The sequence below is a fragment of the Zonotrichia leucophrys genome, chromosome 14, assembly GCF_028769735.1.
Source record: "Zonotrichia leucophrys gambelii isolate GWCS_2022_RI chromosome 14, RI_Zleu_2.0, whole genome shotgun sequence".
Lineage (NCBI taxonomy): Eukaryota > Metazoa > Chordata > Aves > Passeriformes > Passerellidae > Zonotrichia > Zonotrichia leucophrys.
Window position 1 is genome coordinate 14,057,369 of NC_088184.1, and position 22,076 is coordinate 14,079,444.

The window sequence follows — 22,076 nt, forward strand, 5'->3', positions numbered from 1 at the left end:
CTTGATATCTCAGGCTCCAGACATTCTAGCAGGGAAAAACCAAGAGAGATAAAAAGTTTACCCAGGAGAAAAGGAAGAGAAAAAGAGAAGAATTATCATCACAAACCCAGATGTGCTGTGTCTGTATGGAAGGGAAGCAATTGCAAACAGCACCTAAAGCCAGACCTTGGCTGTGGTGCCTCATTCCAGTGTGGGGAAAGATGTACATATTTTAAGTAGAATATTTGTCTCTGAAGTTATAATTTTGCAGGGAGAAAAGAAAATCCTCTATTAGGGCATTTGCAAGGGCTTGACTTCCTGCATCTGCAAGACATTCTGTGCCTTGAAAGGAGAGGGGCTATTGGGAATAACTGCTAAAATACTGCTGAGGGGGCTGGACCAGCAGACAGTGCTGCCATTATCAGGCCACAGAGACAACATGCACAGCCCAGATTTTACAGTATAACAGAAAGAATTATTACTAAGTACAGCCAGACCTAGGAGACAAAGTCCAAAGGGTTAAAATGAAAGCTCCTCTGCAGATTAGTTTCTAATTTGATTTGCTGAAAGAGTCCCACTCAAAAGAATCAACATGCCAATACCTGTTCAGAGTTAGCAGTGATGGGACCAGTCACGTTCAGGGCTGGGGCCTGAGGAGCAGAATAGGCCGTTGGAGAGGACGAAGAGTAAGAACTGCTGCTCATCCTTTGCTGAGACTGGGAATTGTGCATATTTGCTGCAGGATCAACTTCAGGAACACTCTGCCACATCAGAAAGACAGCAGTTCAAAAGCTGAGCTGGGACAGCACTTGCTTTGTCAGCAACCTCAGGCCAAACAGGCTCAAATATAGAACATAATTGCACCTTGTGGGAAAGGTCAGTGCAGCTACTAGAAAAGACTGGCAGCTCCAAAAATCTTCCATGCCCATCTCTTTTGACCCAACTCACAAGCATTTAAGTCCATTTAGTTTTACAAGAAAAGTAAGAAGCAAAATAAAAACAAGAGCCAAAGAGAAATAATTATAAATTCTTTTAAACTAGGAATTAAGTTGCAGGCTTCCAAAAAATGATGTGATACGTAGATACTGAATTTAATTAACCTTGACACAAGAATTGTAATCTCTCAGTCCTTGATCACTTGCATTTGCTGCTTCAAAGATTCATTAACTTCTGTTTTCAGAGTGAATAATCAGAACACCTGTGATCATTAAGTTACTTCCAAGCAGCAGTTCTGTCGACTTTCCAGACTTAACTTTCCAGAGGTGTAAAGTTCTCACATTACTGTGGGATCAGAGAGATTCAGAGTCTATACACCCCTAACAGACAGGCAGACCTTGGCTCAGGGTTATCACTAACAGAAGCAGCCACACTTTTGAGCAAAAGAAGTAAATCTCAAATCATAAATCTTGCTGAGCTCTCTTTGAACAAATTAGTTGCATTTGTTTGGTGGGTTTATGGTACAAGATTAAATGTAACATTTTACAACTTCTCAGATTGATGATTGACTCAAGGGAGGAGATAGCTTATCAGTCTGTATTATGCCCCTCTTACATGCCCTTTCACTATTAAAATGTCCTTCCAGAAGTGAGAAAATGAGCCAAATCACAGAAATGGGAGGGGAAAAACGAGTAGTTATCCAACTACTTAGACATCCTGGGAAAACACCCTTGGAATTGCAAGGGTGCAGCTTACCCTCTGTGGTGTGTGTATTGGAGACAGAGCATCAAGATCTGCCATGGGGAACTCGATGCCTTTCCTCTTGAGTTCTTCATAAATATGCACTACCCCAGTTAAATCGGGGCTGCTTCGGAAGGCATCAGCCCAAGCCTGGAAAACACGAGGGATTATCCATAAACCTTCCAAATGAAGCTCCAGCCCCACCCTGACCTCAGATACTGACTGGAAAAGATTTCAGCTTCAAAGGAAAACTGGAATCATCAGACCTGGTCTAAAAGATCCTGCAAATATTAAGACAGTCACTCATACATTTTATTCAGATATAAACCAGACAGGAACCCAGTGCGGAGTAGCTGTGAGTAGCTCCTGACATCATCAAAATCTGTGAACATGCATGAAAGTCTCTTCCCATCTCCTCTCCTCAGCAGTGATTGATGCTGATCTTTTCTGGCATATTGTACCAGAAAAGGTCTGTGTGAAAAATTCAACAGATCTAACCAAAATTCACAAAGCTCTACAATCATCTTAAGTAATCTCCATTCACTTTGTGAAACATCCTCATTTGTTGCCAAAGGAAAAAACACAGCCATCAAGTTATCTTCAGTGTTTTATTTGGACCAGACTTAAATTTAAAAAAAGGTCCTTTCTGAGGTTCTTGTCCTGTGAAAGAGACAGTCCCCTGAGCAGCAGAACTAAGGACGCCTGGGCTGTGACAGAGCATATCCAACACTCCAGGCACCCCAGTGTGGCACAAAGGATGAGTTTAAAAGAGAGAAATTCCCACAGCCAGAACATTCATAATATCTCTCCTGCATGAATTCTCTGGTGTGTAAAAAGACTTCAATTCACATTTGAGCTTTTCCTTCAGTGGGAGTACTAAGTGCTCCTCTTGGCTAGCCAGCCTCCTGCACTCACGAAGCTGCTGGGAGCACAGGATGCTAAAAGCCTCAACCCCTTTCACTTGTGTTGGAAATGAACCAAATATTAAAAAGGTAGAGGAAGGAAAAACTGAAATATTATGACTCAATTAAAAAATGAAGCATTCCACAAACCCCCACATGTGTAGAGCAGGGTATCAGTGTGCTGGATCCAGAACTACTGCGAGACACACGTGGGCTCAGAACTTAATTCATTTAGTCATCACTTTTACACTTGTTCTTTGACTATTTTTACTTTGAAAGCTCTTTGAGCCATTTCTTATATTGGAGAGAACAGAAATCCAAGATAGAAAAGTAAGATAAAAAATAATATAAATTTTTAACTTGCATTCCTATCCTGTTCAATTCTAAGAGAGCATTTCCTACCATCTGTGCCCAGGAGACAATCCATTATCAGGTGCAAGCAGACAATCCTGGGTTTGCTTCTCAGCTTTGTTAAGAGTAAATTAACTGCATCAACTGCTCTGATGCAGTGCAAGTCCAAACAGCCCTGCTTGAGCCAGAGAAAACAGCTCTGACAGCACACAGCCATTGTTTCCTTGGAACTGACCTTCCAAAACATCCCCAATTCTGATGGAGGTTTTGACTGCACAAGTAACTCCACCTTTGCCATTTCACTGCCTTTTCAATTTACATCAGAAGCCACCTGAATGATGCTTCTACATAATGGTGTTCAGCACTTCAACTCTATTTGCAAGCAAAAGTGAAAAGTGTTAGGCAAGGGATGTTCTATTTAATAATCATCACTCAAAAGAAACTTAGAGGCAAAAATATGCTGCATTTTTGCCCCCAGTTTTCAGTGAAGCTTGTTTGTCCAGGAGGAAGTACTAATGCATCCCCTCTTTCACTGGCTTCCTGTGGATTTTGCAAAACGATCTCATTTCATCTGCACTCCACCTTTTAAAAATATTCTCTCTCCTGCAATTCTCTTCCCTGGAGAAAGGAGACACTTCCATTTGTATTCTTCTTCACCTGAGCTGGGAGCATTATCTACATTAGTGTGTCTCAGAGGTCACAAGCAGGACAGGCACCATTGTCCTAAGTGCTGTCTACACACATTGTAAGACAATCCCTGTCCTAGACAGCTTACAACCCAACCAGGCAGCTGCAATATCAGCTCTGCTTTATGGATAAGGAGCTACACTAGAGCTTAGGAGACCTGCCCATTGTCCAAACACGTGTAGGATAGAGGGGAGATGGAATTCAGAGCTTCTAAGACTTTGGGCCAGACTATCAAATGTAGATACTTCAGGATAAATCCCACTTGGAACCTCAGTGTGCCCAAACAGGTCATTTAAACACCATTGTAAATCAGCCCCCTAAATAGGGGACCATGCCAGTGTTTGGACACTGGGTGACAGGCCAGCTCTTACCAGAGACACACAAGGAATATTTCCAAGGCCTCCTAGCAGGGTGAGGAAGGAAGGATAAGCACTGTGTAACATATGCTAATTCATGTACACTGGGAAATAGGTTGAGAAAGTGAGACGCAAGACGCTCAACATCTCAAAACAAGTCTCTAGATAAGAAACTGGATGGCAGCTTTATCTCCCCTTTTTATGGAAAGGCCCATGAATTTGCCAGCTGTGTGCCTGAAGATGTGTGCTGTTTGTACAGTTCTCTTCCATGCTTCCCAGTCTGGGCTATTAATCCTCTCATTTCCGTTCTTATTAATTCCCCAATAAAAAACACTGGATACAGAAAGGGATAAATACAATGTTGGTGGGGCAAAGCTGAGATCAGCGCTCTGGGACAGGGTTAACTCTGTTAGGGAGCTCTCCAGAGCACAGCCTGAGCTGAGTGAAGCTGTCATGGGGTATTTTGGGGGGCTGTGTCCATAGGGCACCTGGGATGAGTGGCTGCCATCACTCTTCCAAACTTGTCAGGCAATCTGGAAAACAAAGTCCCCTGCCACCTCCAGCTCAAGAGACACGTACAGAACCCACCCACAGGCAACCTTCATCATTCTCAGGCTTTTTCTATCAAAAGGCATTTAGTACCCAGAGTGAAGCTTTTAGCTCTACTGCACTAAGTCTCCTCAGATAAAGCTCTGTTTAATACACTGAGGCAATGACTGTGGCTTTCTGATTATGTTACAAACACTCCCATCTTAGCTGCATTCACCACTGGGAATCCATTTAAACCCAGAGCCCAGCAAAACCAACATTCCCTAAAATAACATGGAAACACACCCAGTTTGTCTTTATGAGGCAGTTTTTAACCTCATCTCCTGGTCACTGCATGCATCCACTCTCCCACCAGGGGAGGCAGAAACCTGAGGGCTCAGTCAGATGCACAAGAATTGTTTTTAATAATTTCATTAATTTTGTGCTATTTTTTTGAAAAGCCACAAAATCATATACCAGAAATAAAGGGACCCCACAGACCCCAACTCGATGCCCATTAATTCCACCACCCTACCTATTTCCTGTTTGAAAATCACTTATTTACATTGTCATGCTCTAAGGATGCCCTATCCCTGTATTCAAATAAGAAATAAAGCAGCAGAAATCCAAGTGCATGCTTTGCCATAAAAATCAGAAGTATATCTGGCAAATGATGCTGTGCATTTGTAAATACCTCCCCACAAGGAACACTGCAGCAGGTTTATATCATTTTAAATACGCAGTGTCTTTTAGTCTCTGGTGTATGCAGTAGCCTGTGGAAGCTTAGTGATAAAGCTTCCTATAATTGTCAGATTTCCTCCAGGCAGGCACCAATGTCTCCTCATGTGTGGCTAATGGTTTGTGGAATTAACACGGCTGTTTATTGTTGTGCTGCACAGAAGGAGAAGTGGCAGACAGGCCCATGGCTGAACTTCCCACTGCAGGCAAGGATCTGACAGTGTGCTTTTACTGCACAATAACCACAGAAAAGACACCAAAACCATTTTAATTCCTATATGGTCATTTACTTTTCTATAACCATCTTTGAAAGGAATGCAGAATGCTTTCAAATGGAGGGAAACAGCTCCATTTTCCAGTCAGGGAAACAGACACAGAAAGGCAAGTGTTCTGCAGCTGCCACCAAAAGCACAATCCTCTGAAATCTCCTGGCCTCAGATGACAAGCTCATCACTGAGGCAAGTCTCCAGCTTCTAGATATGACTGTTAAATTGTAAAAGCATCTATTTACCTTTTATTAAATCCTCCTGTTTTAGCATGGTACCTCTCTAACTAGAATTCAGACAGCCCTCCCTGGATAAAATATCTATGTGTGTACATGTCTGCTTTTCCCCACCAATCTGGATATATTGTTTGAGTTTATATATAAAAAACCTGCCACATTTTTAACGATGTGACAGCATGTTTAGTGATGCGTGGCATCGAAGCAGACAGTCCTTATTTCAGGCAGCAACATATGGAAGCAGAGACAAGCTGTGTACCTGAATCAGTGCTAGGACTTTATCCTGTACTATAGTGGGGGGGTTGTTCTTGGGTGAGATGATTTTCACCAGAACTCCATCGATGAAGTCACGGTTTGCCACCAAGACATGGAAGCGATGGCCACAGTTCTTCACACACGTCTCCAACACCTATGCACACAAAGAAACCCAACATTCATTGTTGGAGCAAAGCTTGAGCACACACACAGCACCTGATTTTTTAATTTATTTTAGATTTTTTGATGGGAGGGCAAGCAGATAGAGGGAAGATTACACTTATACTCTTACTACTCTTCTTCCCCAGTTTTGCCAAAAGACTTCTCTACACACACATTCAGCTGTACCTCACCCACTGTTAACATATTGGGCATTTTTGTGATCCATCTTTCCTGTTTTCAAGGTAAAGAAATAGACAGTTTCTTTGTCTTCAAAGCAGAACTTTCCAGCCAGTGCAGCTGAACAGCCAAGTACACAGCAGCACATCAGGAGCAGGTAAGACAGAGGACATCCTGTCACAGTGAGATATTATCGTGCTGTGCCACTCCACCATTTTCCATGTGCCTGGAACACAGCTGGACCCAGTTGCTCCGAGCTATAAGCCATGTTTTAGAGCTGGGAATTCAGGTGAATGATCTTCACTCATTCAAAACACTCCCCTGTGAATGCTCTGACAGGTTATACTTTGACACATTTTCCCCCTGCAACCTAGCTGGAGGCACCTTCCACTTGCCATTCAACTGCCATGGAAGAACAGCTGTTGATTTCTCTCTGAAGAACATGATTAGCATGGAGATAAATCCAACGCGTCACTTCTCCTTACAGCCATGCCTAATAACCACTGCGGCTCTGTACCCAGGAATCTGTAATTACTCTCCTCCTTCAGCCACTTTCATCAGCCATGATGACACGGGCTCATTCCTGATGGATTTTGCTCTTTCCTGCACAATGGATAATCTCATGGTTTGGACTTGGGTAATCTGTCAAAATGACAATCCAGGATAGGAAATGGCAAGAAGACAGAAAGTACGGTCACGCCTCGTCAGGGAGATGCAACAAGAGCTCTGTGAAAGAATCATGCAGCTCACCTCCCCACAGCAGGATAACTCGATCTAGCTACTGCCAGAGCCAGCCCAGCACCCCACTCAGGAGGGCTGCACTACCCAGGAAAGCTCCAGCCAAAGCCATCAGCAGGAAAGGTCACTGCTAAATTATCCCACACCTTAGCAGTGCTGTCTGAATGCACAGAATATAATTTACACTTTATTGAGTGAAATTAGATCAGCATAAATTAATGCATTGTCTCCTACAGAGATTCATTCACAAGGGAAATTGTGCATCAGCTACTTATGAAGCTGAAAATATGGCAAGTTCATCATCCTTACTTGCAGATACGTCCACAGCTGCTGCCTTGGAGTGGAGGAATGGTTGGACACAGGGAAATGAGAGTAGAAAGGAAAACCTCAAAGAGTAACAGACCCATTTGAGCCACTTTAACTCTCCTCAGTCAGTACTTGGGATGAATAGGAGCCACGAAAAGAAGCAGAAATCAATTGAGTTGGAAAACCACTATGCAAAGCTTCCAGCAGCTCTCCCCAAGGAAGTGAGGAGGCAATTGGAGAGAAGAAAAGGGCAGAGCAGTGGCTGTTAAAGGAAATAGTGTGTACATTCAAGAGAGTGCCAGGAAGAGGAAAATGACAAAAGGGTTCTGCCCTTTGAAGCATTCCAGCCTGCCCCCACTCACCGTCAGCGCCAGCATGACCTCTCTGTAATTTTTGTTTCCATTCAGCCTCTTCTTCAGCGCCCGAATGGCATCCTTGGGCCTGAAGGAGAAACACACCATTTTAACAGACAGCTCAGACAGGCTTTTCACATCCCATAAACGGTGGGAAAATGAATCCTTTGCCATTTCCAGCTGGACATAAGAATGTGGGTTAATTTCAGATCATCTGACTACAACCAAAGCAGGGTTACGGAGAAATATGTGAGGAGACAAGGTACCACAGAAACCAAGACTGGAGGAATGCCCCAAGTCTCCAAAAATTCAGGCTGTTGATTTGGCAGGGAAGACTGACAGCCAGTCTGACAAGCCCAGGGAATAAGAGCAGTGATCAGTTCTCCTGCAGACTGCAAGCAGCAAAGCTTTCTGGTGCTGGAGGTGTGTCAGAAAAGCTGTCTACACAAATAACTGAAATTAAAGGCATTGTAAAGAGATACACCTACTGAAAAACAACAGTGGCACCCTCTCCAAAAAGTTTTTCATGCCAGCCCTCCCAAGCAGAGACTGACCATAGAAAATATCACGGAATCATTTGGGTTGGAAAGGCTCTCTTAGATCATTGAGTCCAACCATCAACTCAGCACTAAGCCCACCACTGTCCTACATCCCAAAATGCCACATCCACGTGTTTTTTAATGCTTCCAGGAATGGTGGTTCCACCCCTTCCCTGGGCAGCCTGACCACCCTTTCAGTGAAGAATTTTTTTTTATTACATCATCTAAATAAGTTGCTCTCCTGGCACAACTTGAGGCCATTTCCTCTCATCCTGAATCCTACAGGTATCCTCCATCATACAGTATTTTCTGAGAGCAGGAGAGGTCTAAGGAGCAGGAAAACCAAGCAAACTGCATTGAAACCATGAGTATCTGTCCCCAGCCTCACTGCACCTCCTCACATGCTGAGTACAACCAAAGGAAGATTGTGTTCAGGGACCTTTCCAAGTCTGCTGAAATGGCACATACCCTTCTTCTGTCTCGTTGATAATGTCACAGATCTCCATGTTAAGTGTCCAGTCTTCACTCTGCAAAGAGCCATCTGTGGCCTTTTCTGTAAAGTAAAGAAAAATAAATCTTTTCACATCTTCCTGATTAGGTCTATACCTCAATCCATCTTCAGTTACTCTGAGCTGAAACTATTCAGCAACAGACAGAAAAAAACAAATCCCTGCTGACAGTAAACAATGTCAATCCTTCCATCCTGGTTTTAGGGATCAGCATAGAGGTTTCCAGACAGAATCAATTATCCCTCCAGCCCACATAGATGGGCTGTTCTTCAAAGACTCCTGAATTCCTGAGAGAGTAGGAAAATGTCAGCTAATTCCAATTTAAACTCTTCAGATGCTGCACTGCTGGCAAGTTATGAGCTAGGAAAATATCCCCCCAAACCAGCATGACCTCCTCCCTGTTTCAGCAGATACCTCCACATGAATTGAGGGAGGAAAAACACCAACCTGGAGACAGAATTCAAGGAATTTCAGCATGAAAAGACCCACCAGAACATGAAAACATTTAGCACATAACAGTACAGGTCATGATATCATGACATCTGTCCCATGCTATGTCCCTCTCCATGCTGGGCTCTGAACACACCTCCCAAGCTCTGCCTTCCTCCCAGACCTTCCCTGACTATTTTTGTGGCAGGTTAAGTCACTCTGGCATCACTCAATTCCCAGGGAAGGATGACCTATAGCACTGTGACAGTGGCAGATGCCAACTGCTGGCAGTTTAATTTATAGGTGTCTGCAGAAGTAGCACAACCATAACTTGCAGTAATCAGTTGACAAGAACTATTTCCTCCTTGGGATTTCCTCCTAAATCAATATAGTTCTGTCTAGCAGTGCCTGGAACATCCCTGGAATTTTTCACACTCCTCACTTGCAGTATTCAAATCCTATCTGCTACCCACACTCAGCAATGATGTCAAGTTGAACATAAAAGCCTGTCAGTAGAAAGATCTAAAAAGGGGACCTTTGAGCCAGGCATGACCTTCTCTAAATTACTCTGGGTTTTCCTACAGATCCCTGGCATTCAATGCTGGAAGGCAAACAGGGTAAGCAAACCCACTTTTAAACATTTCAAAGCAGAAACAAAACCACATCTTCTCCAACTCTCCTTCTGTCTCCATCTAACCCCAGTCTGTACCCCAGGACAGAGCAGATTTTGTTTGGACAAACCAGGCTCCAAGGACTTCACACTTCTCTTTTTGTTTACCAACAGTGGTTTTTTCCTATTAATATTTCCATCACTGTGACTGAGGATACAGATGCCCACAGGCCATAATTATGAGACATTGTTTGGAGAAAAACTGTGCCTGGGTAATTCAAATTTCAGTGACTTGTCTACCCCAAAATCATGGTTAAAGCAGCTCCACCAAGGACAGCAATTACAGAAGTTTGAGACAAACCAGACAGCTATGCAAAACCCCAGAAGGGAGAGCTGAACAGAAGGGAGAGGACACCACGGAAAAGGAAAATATTTGTTACAGACCTCACTTCTCATTCTGAGAAGCAGCACTGCAGTGTCTCATTGGGGAGGGAATTGAGGCTGAAAATCTCCCAGCTGGATCCTTTTCAGCCATCACCACCTCATGGTAAAATTCACTTTGGTCAATGAAAATTCTTTATGCTTGAGAGATGCACAGCTTCCATAATGTCCAATAAATACTGGACAGTTTACTGAGCATTTTTAATTTACTGCATTTACAGTGCAGGCAGAGCTGTTTAATGTTTTCTAGGATACAGGAATTTATCTTTGTGCAAAGCTACTTGTAAGAATCACTTCTGTTGGTTGCTTTGTGCTCTTACAGCCTACATAAGGTTTTATTGCTACAGAATGTGATCTGCCTTCACCTCCATATAATCCTTATCAGTTAAGAAAACATTTTATTCAACATTAGAAAAAACCCCTTAACATTCAGAGATAAAAATAAAAAACATCACTACATCTGATCTGCTAGAGAAGGTGATCCCCAGAGCTGCAAAGGATTTACAAGCCAAATGCTCCAAAATAAGAGATTGTGCCTTAAATAGAGAGTATTCCCTAAGCTGGGCACATCATTTGTTTCCTTAATCTTAAACTATATTGAGAAATTTGTGTGTTCTTGACAGTATTTGGCATCAGGCAGCAACTTAGCAATGTTCAGCCTCTCTGGTCTGCTATAATCACTTTTATATATGATCTTGGGAAATGCTGATGCTGCACAAAGTTGTGCTGGCAGCCAATTCACTCGCTGGTCCTGTAAAACCCATGGAATTAAGGTTTATTTTGACAAAATGTGGATATGGCATCACTCCATGGGTAAAAAAAGTGATATTTTGAAGATATCAGAGTGAAAAGATGCTGCTGCAGCATTGTACAGAGGTTGGCACCAGAATGTTCATCTGTGGTCCCTGATAACCTTGGTCATATTCCCTTTTTGAGATATTCCAGGAAAAACAAAATCCCCTTTCTCCCAGAAAACTTGGTTACTACCTTTTTATTTTTGCATTTCTGCATACACAGCTGAGACTGTGTGGGTTTAAGACATAACAGTTGCCTTCTTGAGAAATAGTTCTTTTCCCCTTGGGTAATTTTTAATTCGAGTAAGAGTCAGAAGCTAATTTTAGTCTCTTCTTCAGCAACAGAGAGCACACGAGCACTTGTCATCTGGAGTTGTGTGTCCTTTGTAGGGTGTGTGACCCAGATTTGCTGCTGCAGAGCTCTCTCAGCTGTACAAAGGAGTTCACTGGCTGCAGAGAAGGTTTGGGTGGGATTTGCCTGAAGAGCTGCATTGTGCTGCGACGAACTGAAAGCCTGCAGAGCTCTTCTAGAACCAAAACACAGCCGGTTGTAATTCTGGATTTCTAGTGAAACAGCTCTGTCTGCACTCAGCTGTAGGAGAATCTCTACTCAACACAGCCAAAATGCAGGAAATTAAAAATACTCAATAACCTGTCCAGTATTTCATGGACTCTTTGGAAGGCTCCTCCTCACATAACATCGAGATACAGCTGACAAGATTAACCAGATTTTGGAAACTAACACAGAAGGAATGGCACACAGATGATACAAATCCCATTTGAAAGAGGAATCAGTTCATCAACCTCTTCCACACCCATTAAAAGGCACCAGTTCATTCACACATGAACTCTGGAATGCGACCAAAGGACTCCAGGGTGCAGCAAGAAATGTTAAGAGGGAAGGTGATGAGGAGGAGTTTGCCTTAAACTACAACACAAACTCTTCAGTTCAATTGCATCACAGAAGGGCTGGCAGCTCCCAGCCCGGTGCCAAGGGCTCCTTGCACAGCTCCTGCCTCAGGAGCAGCTCTGATGAGCACTGGGATAATGCTGGGTTTGTGTCTCACACAGAGACATGATACCACCAGTGAGATTATCAGAAAGTCTCTCTTTGAAACAAGATGCTATCGGCTCCCACCACGTGTCCCAAATTAAAGCATCAATGTTCTGGTGGGAAGAAAGACAATCTGGCACTCCATGCCTGACACACAGCAGACCTTGGGCACTGCATATGCACACACAGCATCAGCCTATCTGTAGTCTGTGAGGAAAAGGAGAAAAAATGGTGCTATTTTTTTCATTCACACCTTCCCTCTGAGATCCAGCTCTTGTGGCCGCATTTCCACGCTCTGCCAAACGGCAATATCAGCATTTCCCTGCTCACACTGAAATCCTGTATAATTTACAGCACCCTGAGGGTTCAGCAGTGTAAAGTTCCCAGTACAAACAGTCTCAGAGCACACACCCCCAGCCAAGCCTCTGCCCAAACAACCTGCTCCGACCTGAGATGTCACCACAAGGAAACCAGGACAGAAATTCCTGTACAATCACCTCATAATAAACAGGTTAAACGGGGCAGGGCAGCAATTAGCCTCTAAATGCAGGAAGAAATCAGAAGAACTTTTATCACCCATCCTGAAACCAAGGCAAAAGCGACCTCACAAACACAAACACTGGTTATCCTCAAGAAACTCCTCTCTGCTCTCTTCAATCCATACTACTGCTCCATGTGCATGTTTTAACAGCTGAGATTGGAATTCTGACTGCTGGAAGCACTGAGAGCAGCTATTCCAGCCTGAATGATGACAGGACCAGGGTAAAAACCTCTCCAAAAGTCCATCTATAAGTACCAGTAAGTCTTTATGGTGCTGTAGAATGGTTTTGGGAGAAAAGGCAAAAGGGAAAGTTAAATGTGGCACTTGCTAGAAATAACATTAAATAGAAACAGCACAACTGCAGTTTTCTGTCTGAATATGAGAATCTCATGAATGAACAGATCTTTGTGTTCAGAGAACTCACAGTTTTCTCTCTTGGGTCTTCTCCAGATGTTGCTTCAGAGACTCTCAATTCATACGTTTGGGGTGAACTCCACACACAAAATCACCTTCTATTTATGCAAGAAACATGCACACCAGTGCATTGTGTTAGAGAGATCCAAACCCAAGAAAGCTCCAAGTCCAAACTTCTCCCCTTCCCTCCAACAGTGTTTGGTGTTCAAATAGCACAAAACATCTTAGGGTTTGTGGTTGTTTTTTCTTTTTTGCTTGCAAGTTCATAAGATTGCACATCTTAGATCTTTGTCTTGTCTCTTAACAGTCCACCTGCCTACCAGCTGTGCTCCACCACTGAAATTAGCAAATCAAATAGCCAGATATGTTATATTTCACTCTGCATAATAAGGATCAGAAGGAGCCACAGTGCCAGCAGGTTTTTGCTTCCATCCTGCTGGTTCCCCTCCCTTCAATGCAGTGTTGCTCTCCCAGAAGCAAGGGGCATATTCTGAGGAAAAAAGCAAAATGCTTTTACAGACTAGGCTTCCAGGAAAATAGCAAGAATTTTGCAAGGCAATGCAAAGCAGACAAGATTGCTCAAATGAATGGGACAATGACATCTCTGAGCTGCAGCCTATAGTTTCACACTTTAAAGCACCATTACATTTTGTGGCTGCAGTTGTCTCTCTTGGATTCAGTAATCAATGACCCCCACAGCACCATCAATAAGATCCAGGGAAAGACCATACAGAGGCCATGGAAACATATTTCAGCTGTCCAAGCAAAATGAAGATAAGACCAAAGACCCCCAGCACTCAAAAAGCTGCTGAGTTCAAGGCATTTCACTTGGGAGACAGAGACACACTCAAATAACACACTTGGATACTCCTGGACCCAACAGTCTACTCTTGTTTCTCTGTATTTGCTTTTAAAAAGACAGTCACGGCCACTTAGACATTATGGTAACCAACAGGAGGATTGTTCCTTTTTATCAAAACGCTCCTATTAAAATATAAATGTGACTCATTCAAAATTCAAGATCAAAACTCAACTCTGGAGTGACTTACTCACAAAACCCTGCCAGCTTCTTTGTTAGAGCACACAGCTCCAAGAGCAGTTTTCAATTAGCCACCTCACTGCTCCAAGTCCTTTTTCTACATTCCTTATTTCACACTGCTCTGAAAATGCTGAGCTTCACACTTCCAAGGAAAAAGGCAGTCAGCTAGAACAAACGGGCTCAATCTGAACGGCAAAGCACTACAGAAAACGTGATTTGGGTTGGACTGCTGCAGCACCGGCCACCACTTGTCATGACCACTGTGATTTTGCACTTGGTTTTCAGCTATGCTCACGCTAAAACTCTTTGGGATCAAATAATTTATCTTCCGTTCATTGTTTTGCCAAAGTTTCTGGTGCTGAATAAATGAATAGTTGGTAATGGCTGCAGAGTCTATGTTAAAATAAAATAAAGAGACTCTGTGGACAGGCACACGTGCAATCCTAAAGAGTATTTAGCTCGAGTGCTGCTGGAAGGCACAGCAGTAAACTGGGAACTGTCATTTTCTCCAATTAACTTTCAGGTTTTCTTCTTTTTGAAGGTGCCACCCAAATGCCAAACTTCCTCCAACCTGCTTTCCACATCACACGTACCTGCAATCATGAATATATAGCACATAATTACTGTGCCTTTTTAAGGAGCTCATGGTACTCACAGTCATGCTACAACATTCTCGTGATTTAGATATGCTGCAGAAAAAAACATCACCCACAAATTCAGCCTCTCAGGTGCAGGAAACTCCAGGTGATTAACTGAGCAAAGCTGCACTGCAGGGTCAGAAGCAGAGCAAGGTGAATGGATTAATATATATTAAACAAATATTAAACAAATATTAACATCTGTACAACAAAGATGGGTTTTCTTTCATACTCAGATCAGAGCCTCACCTGAACAAAAAGAAAACCAAAACAGAAAGGCTTATGATAATGTGAGAGCAGGCAAGGGAACATATCAGCATGGCTCACTTAGTTTATCTCATCTCAAAGGTCATGATACATTTGCAGGGTGTAAAACCAGTCAGACCTTCCCATCTGCAATTGTATTGCACAAGAAAGGCCTGGCAGGACAACCTGGTCCAGGCAGCTTCTGTGCTCAGATGTCTCTCATCTCAGGCATAAATGGTAGTTTAGTCACAGTCCTTAAAAGCATTTGGAAGCTGGATCCCAAGCAGAACGGTGTGTTTCTATACAATAAAGACTTTTGTTATGAATCTTCTCCCTGAAGTTCCCCCATCAGCAGAAATTGTTGCTGCTGACAGCAAACTCCACTGAATGACATGTGTATGTGAGTTGCTCTCTTCCAAAACAGATGGCAGAGAGACACTACTGCTTCTTTAAAACACAGTGAAATCCATCTGACTTCTCCATTCCACACAGCTTCAGAAACAAAGCACAGAAAGCCACCTTCCCCCCATGCCCTGACACTCATCAGAGCTCACATGCTGACCCATGTACTGTAAATAGCCGTCCTTCACAGCGAGGTCACACACAAGCAGCTCCCAGCTCACCGAGCCATTTGCATGATTCAGAGGCACTTTTCCCCAAAATTCAGCCTTCACTGCACGTTTCCTCATCTCTTTGAGCAGTGACCTTGGGTAGATTCCCACCTCGCTGCCAACCCACGATTTTCAGATGATGGTGCTGCTTTCTGATTGACAAACAGGGCCCTGCTCGCGTCAGGAATCGATACATCCAAGCCTTCAATCAGAAATGTCAAAGCAGTTTTCAAATCTGCACCCTGTAATAATGGATTTGAATGGATTTGAATGGGGAGGTTTGATTTACAGTAGGGGAGCAACAAATCAATGCTCCTTTATGACATGTCACATCTCGTGACAGTGTCCCCTGTCCCGCTGTGTCGGGGGATGATGACTTGCCTCTTCACAGACATCTGTGATCTATTAGGCAACAACACTTCCAGCAGTTTAATATCATCCCACTCCGAGTGTCCATCTTTCTTCTCGGGATGAGAGGCATGAAAGCATAAATTAAAATCTCCTGGGTGATGAAATGGTCTCCTTCAGATTTGCCTTTTCTAAATTTAACTGCGATGTGTCCGTACAATTCTGTGTGGGAGAATTTATCAGCACAGTGTGGTTTTAGCAGGTCAGTGCATCAGGATGGGGACCCAAATCTCCTCTTCCTTTGAGCACTGTCCAGCAGCCAATGTTTTACAACAAGATCATCAATATTTAGTCATTTCCATAGCCAGAACTTAGATTGTAGCACACCACTTGCCAAAGTTTTCACCCTGTTTTAGTTCCTGGAATTTGGATGGTAGGAGGGGCCACCTCATTCCTTAACTTGGGCTACCAGCTCCTTAACTGGGAATCTCAAGTATTAAAGCACTGACACACAGTTTTGGCTCTCTGAAAAACCTCAAAAACAAACAAAGAAGCTGAAAATATCATCATTTTCCAAACACCCATTAGTAGCTGAGAACTACTCATATAGACAATCCCAATAATCCAAAACCAGTGACTACATTCATTTTTCCTAATCCCAAAAAAACCAACGGCTAAAAAAAAAAAAAAAGCAGATTCCATTCATTTTATCAGCCTTAACTTATGAATCTCAGAGAAAGCAGGAAAAGCAGGCAGAGAGGTATCACAATTCCATATCCCAGCAGCACAACGTGCTGTAATCACCATCAAAAGTAGGGAGGTGTCCTGATCTGTGACTACCTGCCCCATTCAGGACTTCAACAGCATCCAGTAATTACAGGTGAGCCCAAAAAAATGACTTTATGAAAAGTTATGGATGATCAGTGTGTCAGTGAGCTATATTTGAAATCTATCAGCTCTTGATGGCCAATTTTGTACTACATGAGTAAAGCAAGTTCTAATAACTCACTTGGGACTTCACTCCAGTACTTACAAGCTACGTGCTTTTCATATTCATAAAACAAAACTAATTGCCTTTCATGGATGAAATGTTCTAAGAATTTTTAATCCATGTCAGCTACAAACTCTAAAAATCCATCCCCATATATTTCAGAATCCCCCTCCCACCTGCTCACTTGTAACATGTTTGCTGCAAACAAACTATGAGGCAGAAAGATTCATCACGCTCCTACATTAGAATTATTTGTCTTATTTTTTACAGGTAACTCCTAAAATCAGTTACCCACATTTTCACATGCTTAAAATAAAATGAAAATACTATTGAGGGGAAAAAAAAGGCAAAATCTCCATTTCTACAAGAAGTCAGTTACAAGAACAGGTTTACTCCTTTGCTTCAGAATGCTACATGGGATTTTTAAGCAAGTGTTCACACGTGGTAATTAAAATGTGTTACAAGTGAAATGAAACAACTCCTGCAGTAACTGTTCCACGTGCATGTTCCCACCCCCAGCTCTCCTACAACCAGGAAGGTGAGAGCTGCATCCTCTGGAAAACCCCAATTATCCCACACGTAGAGAGGAGTCTGCAGCTTTTCAGAGTTGATGGGTTGTGCTTTCTAGTGTGAAGGCTTCAGTTTGCATTTCAGTTTTTCATCCTTCCCTTGTATTGCTTTACAGAACAACAGCCTGTGCAAGAGGCAGCAAGCTCCAACCCCATCCCAATTCTCCAAAATCTCCACAGCATGAGGATCAGCATCTGGAATATCTGGAATACTCCAAGTGTTTTCACCATGGGAGGAGGGAAGAGCTGGCTCCTCTTCCACCAGACAGGAATTGCTTTTGCCATGCTGTGGCCACTGGAAGGCTCCATGCCAGCTGCCCATTCTGCTCGCTGTGCCTGCAGAAGCTGAGCAGATAAACACTCCCAAGCAATCTCCTCAGGAAACCCGAGTGCAGATCAGGCAACGGCAATAACAACACACGTATGTGCAATCCCATCTTGGGGGCTGACAAATGTGGATTTCTTGGTCTCTAATAACCCTACTAAAAATTCTGTTCCATTTTTACAGCCCTGCTTTCTCATGTGCCACTGCTGTAGATAAGCCTGAAAAAGACTGATAAATAGAAAATGTAAATACCAGAAGTTTAGGTCAAGTATGCAAATGCCTATTTCTGAGACTGTCATTTTAATTTTCCCTTAAGTTCCCATTCACCAACTTGTGCTATCTAGGCACACAACTTTGTAAATTCTCCAGGTCAGGAGCTGTCCTAATCCATTTCATGTTCCACTGCAATTGCCTCTATTACATCACACCATTAGTGTGGCAAAATTAATAAAAATGCAAATGTATCAGGGGACTGCAGCATAATTTTGGAAAATAACTCCACTGGTTTAACTGTTTTGGACAGTTAAAATTCTAACTAGAACACAAATTTTGAGCAAGGCTTACCAACATTTTGGCTTATTTTACTTGTGCAGCAGGGAAGCAAACCCCAGCAATGAAACAGCTGATCTGGTGCAGGGTATGGATGGGAGGGTAACCTTCCCAATGGGAACACATGCAATATTTTGGAACTGCAGAGAACCAGCTCCTCCTGCTTGGCAAAGCCATCAGCAGTCTGTCCTGTCCACTGTGACCAGCTCTGACCAAGGTCAGCCTCTCCTGGGCATCCCCTCCTGTTTCTGGGTGAATTCTGCACTTCCTTTGGGTTTAATGCTCATGCACAGTGTGCACATCCTTCCCCTGAGCCCAGCAGCAGCTCCCTAAGCAACCAACAACTGGGAAATAAATGCTCAACCAACAACTGGGAAATAAATGCTCAACCAACAACTGGGAAATGCTGCCTCCAAAGAAAGGAGCCTTCAGAGGGGCAAAGGCTGAGCCAGGCTGCCCCAGCTCCCTCCTGGTGATCACCACAGCCAGGAGATGACTCTGCATCCAAACTGAGCTTTGCTTTAAGGAATGCCACACGTGAAATACCTCATTACCCACAGCAAGACTCCAGGCCAATACCCATTAAGGAACCTGGTAGGAAAAAGGGGATTTTCTACTCGTTGGCTATGCCAAGTCATTGGCAGGGAAGGGGATTTAAAAGGCAGTTTTAATTATAGTAGGTAAAACCCACAGATGATCAAGCTGCAGTGTCAGAAAACCATCAGAACTGAACACTGACCCATTTGGGTTGTTTGCTGAACTTTAATCACTTTCCAAGTCTGACAGCTGCTCAAACTTAATTGCTCATTACACTTGTAAATAAAAACTGATCTCACTCTCTGATTAGCCAACCATCTTATAGTTGCCATAACAACTCCTTGTCTAATAAGTGATTTCAGATTTACCATTATTTGTACTAGCAGAAAATTTCACAAAGGTCTGAGTTCGCTCTTTTCAGCAAAAATACCCTTCTAATTAAAACCACAGAAAATCAGCAGAGAAAGGGCAGCTCAAAGATAATGAAAAAATCCAAGCTATTTACTACAACAGCTTAAATGTGAGCTCAGGATAACACAAATCCAAATACATCCAGCACAACATCTACATCCCACTATCAATCTTATTATCATACCTATATCCCATAACAACTGCTCAGGAAAATACCAAACAGAATTCAGGAAATAACTCAGGTCACAGCGTGGAGATGGATTTCAAAACTCACTCCAGATGAAATATTCCAATAAAATTTGCATATTTTCTCTCCTAATCCTTAAATTAGGAACCAATTAACTGAGGAAATTCCTTAACACTCTGTTAACTGATCAGAGAGCTTTTTGGTGAAAACTGAGGAGTTAAGATCCTCAACAAATTATGTAAAAGAGGGGAAAGTGTTGAGCTCAACAGATGTCAGTCAACAAGATTTTGGAGGAAAAGCTACAACAAAATATCTCATCTCTGGATCATCCCAGTCAAAACCTTAGGCAGGACTTCTTGGACAAAACTTCTCCTTTATTTACTAATTAAAGTCCTGCAGATGTTCTTTAAAAATTATCTGTACTTCAGTAAGTATTTGGTCACCAAAGCTTAAGGAAAATGCTTCTATTTAATATACAGATGTATTTATTAGTCTCAGAAGACAAAGCTATGAAATTTCACTCAGAATGTGATAAAACCTTCCAAAATTTGCTGGCAAAGCTGCTGAAGCTTGCAATTTATTTAATATGCTCAAGGTAGCCTTTTGTGTTTATGGGCAAAGAAAGGCAAGGTAAAATAAATGCAGAAAGCTGTAATTGAGACAAAATAAAAGTTTAAAAAAAAAAAGGTCAGGAAATACCAGATTTTTAAAAGGGACTTTCTGCATTTATTAAGCTGGGCAAAAAATGGGAATTTTTTTTGTTATTTGGGTCAAATAGGAAACTAGACATATTTCTTGCAGTAAAAAAAATAAAGAAGATGCAACACGTTCAAGTTAACATCTTCAACATTCCTGACCACATTTGGGATGCAACGAAATCTTTCCTGCCTTAAGAACACAAAACCAATGCTCTGAAAAATTCTTGGTATTCAAACACAGTTTAAACAGCTTACAACACAAATCTGTGCCTTCACTTTGTGTATGTTCTCTTTGATCTGAATCTGAAAAAATAATTTCTTCCCCAGCTAATTTAACCCAGAAGGTTTCTGAGGAGCAGCTGAGGAACAGGCTGCCCGACTCTCAAGGAATAAGCAGGCTACAAGGTAAACAACTTTTTCAACAGGTTTCTTCTGAGAATTTCCTCATTTCTGAGTCTCCTGATGCTCCCTGAGACCACACTGAGATACAGGAGCATGGGTAAATAGTCCATACACAGCCATGCCAGGAATTGCTCAAACACAGACAGGCCATGGATTTTTTTCATCCTTAATCCTTGATTTTGAAATGAGTTACATTGCATTGTAGAGCCCACCTTATAATTCTGGCAGGTAGGGAACAATTGTGGGGTGTATATTTAAATTTAAAGGCAATGCTGCCAGTAATGGACTGGTTGGATTTATTTGCATCTCCCCTTCCCAAGCAGTGGGAAATGTTACCCACAGCTGGAAGATCTGACCCCTGGGTTGTAGAAAAACATGAAAGGAGCTGCTCCTAAGGGAAGAGAGAGAGAGACCCAGCCCTAGCAGAGCTTTTAGACCAGTACCTTTTGTGCTGAAGAATCATCCATTTTCAAAGAGCCTTTTGCCACTGGCAGTAACTGAAATGATGGGGCAGAACCACCAACAGAATAACTACACAAAATACAGAAGATAAAGCTTATCTATCCTTGGGAGGATTTTTATGCTCAGCAACAAGTTTCTTTTACATAGAAAACTAGGAATTCCATAGGCAGATGTGAATGAGAAGGAGGAAAACCAGTTCTGGATGATCTGTGCTGTGTTTCACAGGCTTTTGGGTCATTTCCTCACTTCTCAGGGCTCCCAAAATGTCCTTTCTCCCTGTGCTCTTCAAACATTGATTCTCTTATCACCTACCCATTGTACACAGATTTTAAACCCAACAAAGAGGATGAAATTACTTTTTGCCAAGCAGGAAACCCCCAGATGAGGCAGGAGGTTGCCAGGCCAGCCCTGCAGGTATCAGGCAGCACTTTCCCATGGAAGGATCATCTCACCAAAATTCTGCAAGGGCTGCTGTTGTCCCTCCTCTGATCACTGACACTGAGAATACCACAAATGCCTTCAACACCTTCAAAAATTGCTCATTAAAAACTCAACATCGTTTATGAAATCACAGGAAGGTCTGCCTGCCTTCAGACTGTTCCTCACTAAGGAAAACACAGAGTGCTTTTTTAGGGGAAAATTGTTTTGGATGAAATATTACATCAGCTGGAAGGGTTTGTGGGGATTTTCTGTGGGTTTTAGGCAAGCATATTTTAAATATGCAGTTTAAAAAATCTGCTGAGTTCATGAAGAGAGCAGCACCAAACTGGGAACAAGCTGTCCTCACTCTCATATATAGATGGCTATTAGAAGCATATGGAATATACATTTAAGTGTACCAGGCTGAAAGAGATAAAACAGCATTACCCAAAAATACATGTTATAATACCTTCATGAACTACAATCTGCTTTTGTGCCTATAAAATAAATCCAGTCTTAGTAACCCAGTATTAAATGGCATTACACTAATTAGCCAGCCTCACACGTGTACGTAGTTTCTCCAAGTTGCCAGACTCATGAC

General features: G+C 42.5%; 1 protein-coding gene across 4 annotated transcripts in view; it reads right to left on the bottom strand.

Moving 5' to 3' along the window:
- TOM1L2 (target of myb1 like 2 membrane trafficking protein) overlaps positions 1–22,076 on the bottom strand; it is a 56,293-nt gene that overhangs the window by 28,824 nt on the left and 5,393 nt on the right. For all 4 annotated transcript variants that reach the window (XM_064726242.1, XM_064726241.1, XM_064726240.1 and 1 more), the window contains exons 2-6: positions 8,719–8,803; positions 7,721–7,799; positions 5,980–6,129; positions 1,672–1,806; positions 582–740 (exon numbers count right to left, since the gene is read on the bottom strand). In XM_064726242.1, the coding sequence (XP_064582312.1) occupies positions 582–740; positions 1,672–1,806; positions 5,980–6,129; positions 7,721–7,799; positions 8,719–8,803 (608 nt within the window). The remainder of the gene's footprint in view (positions 1–581; positions 741–1,671; positions 1,807–5,979; positions 6,130–7,720; positions 7,800–8,718; positions 8,804–22,076) is intronic.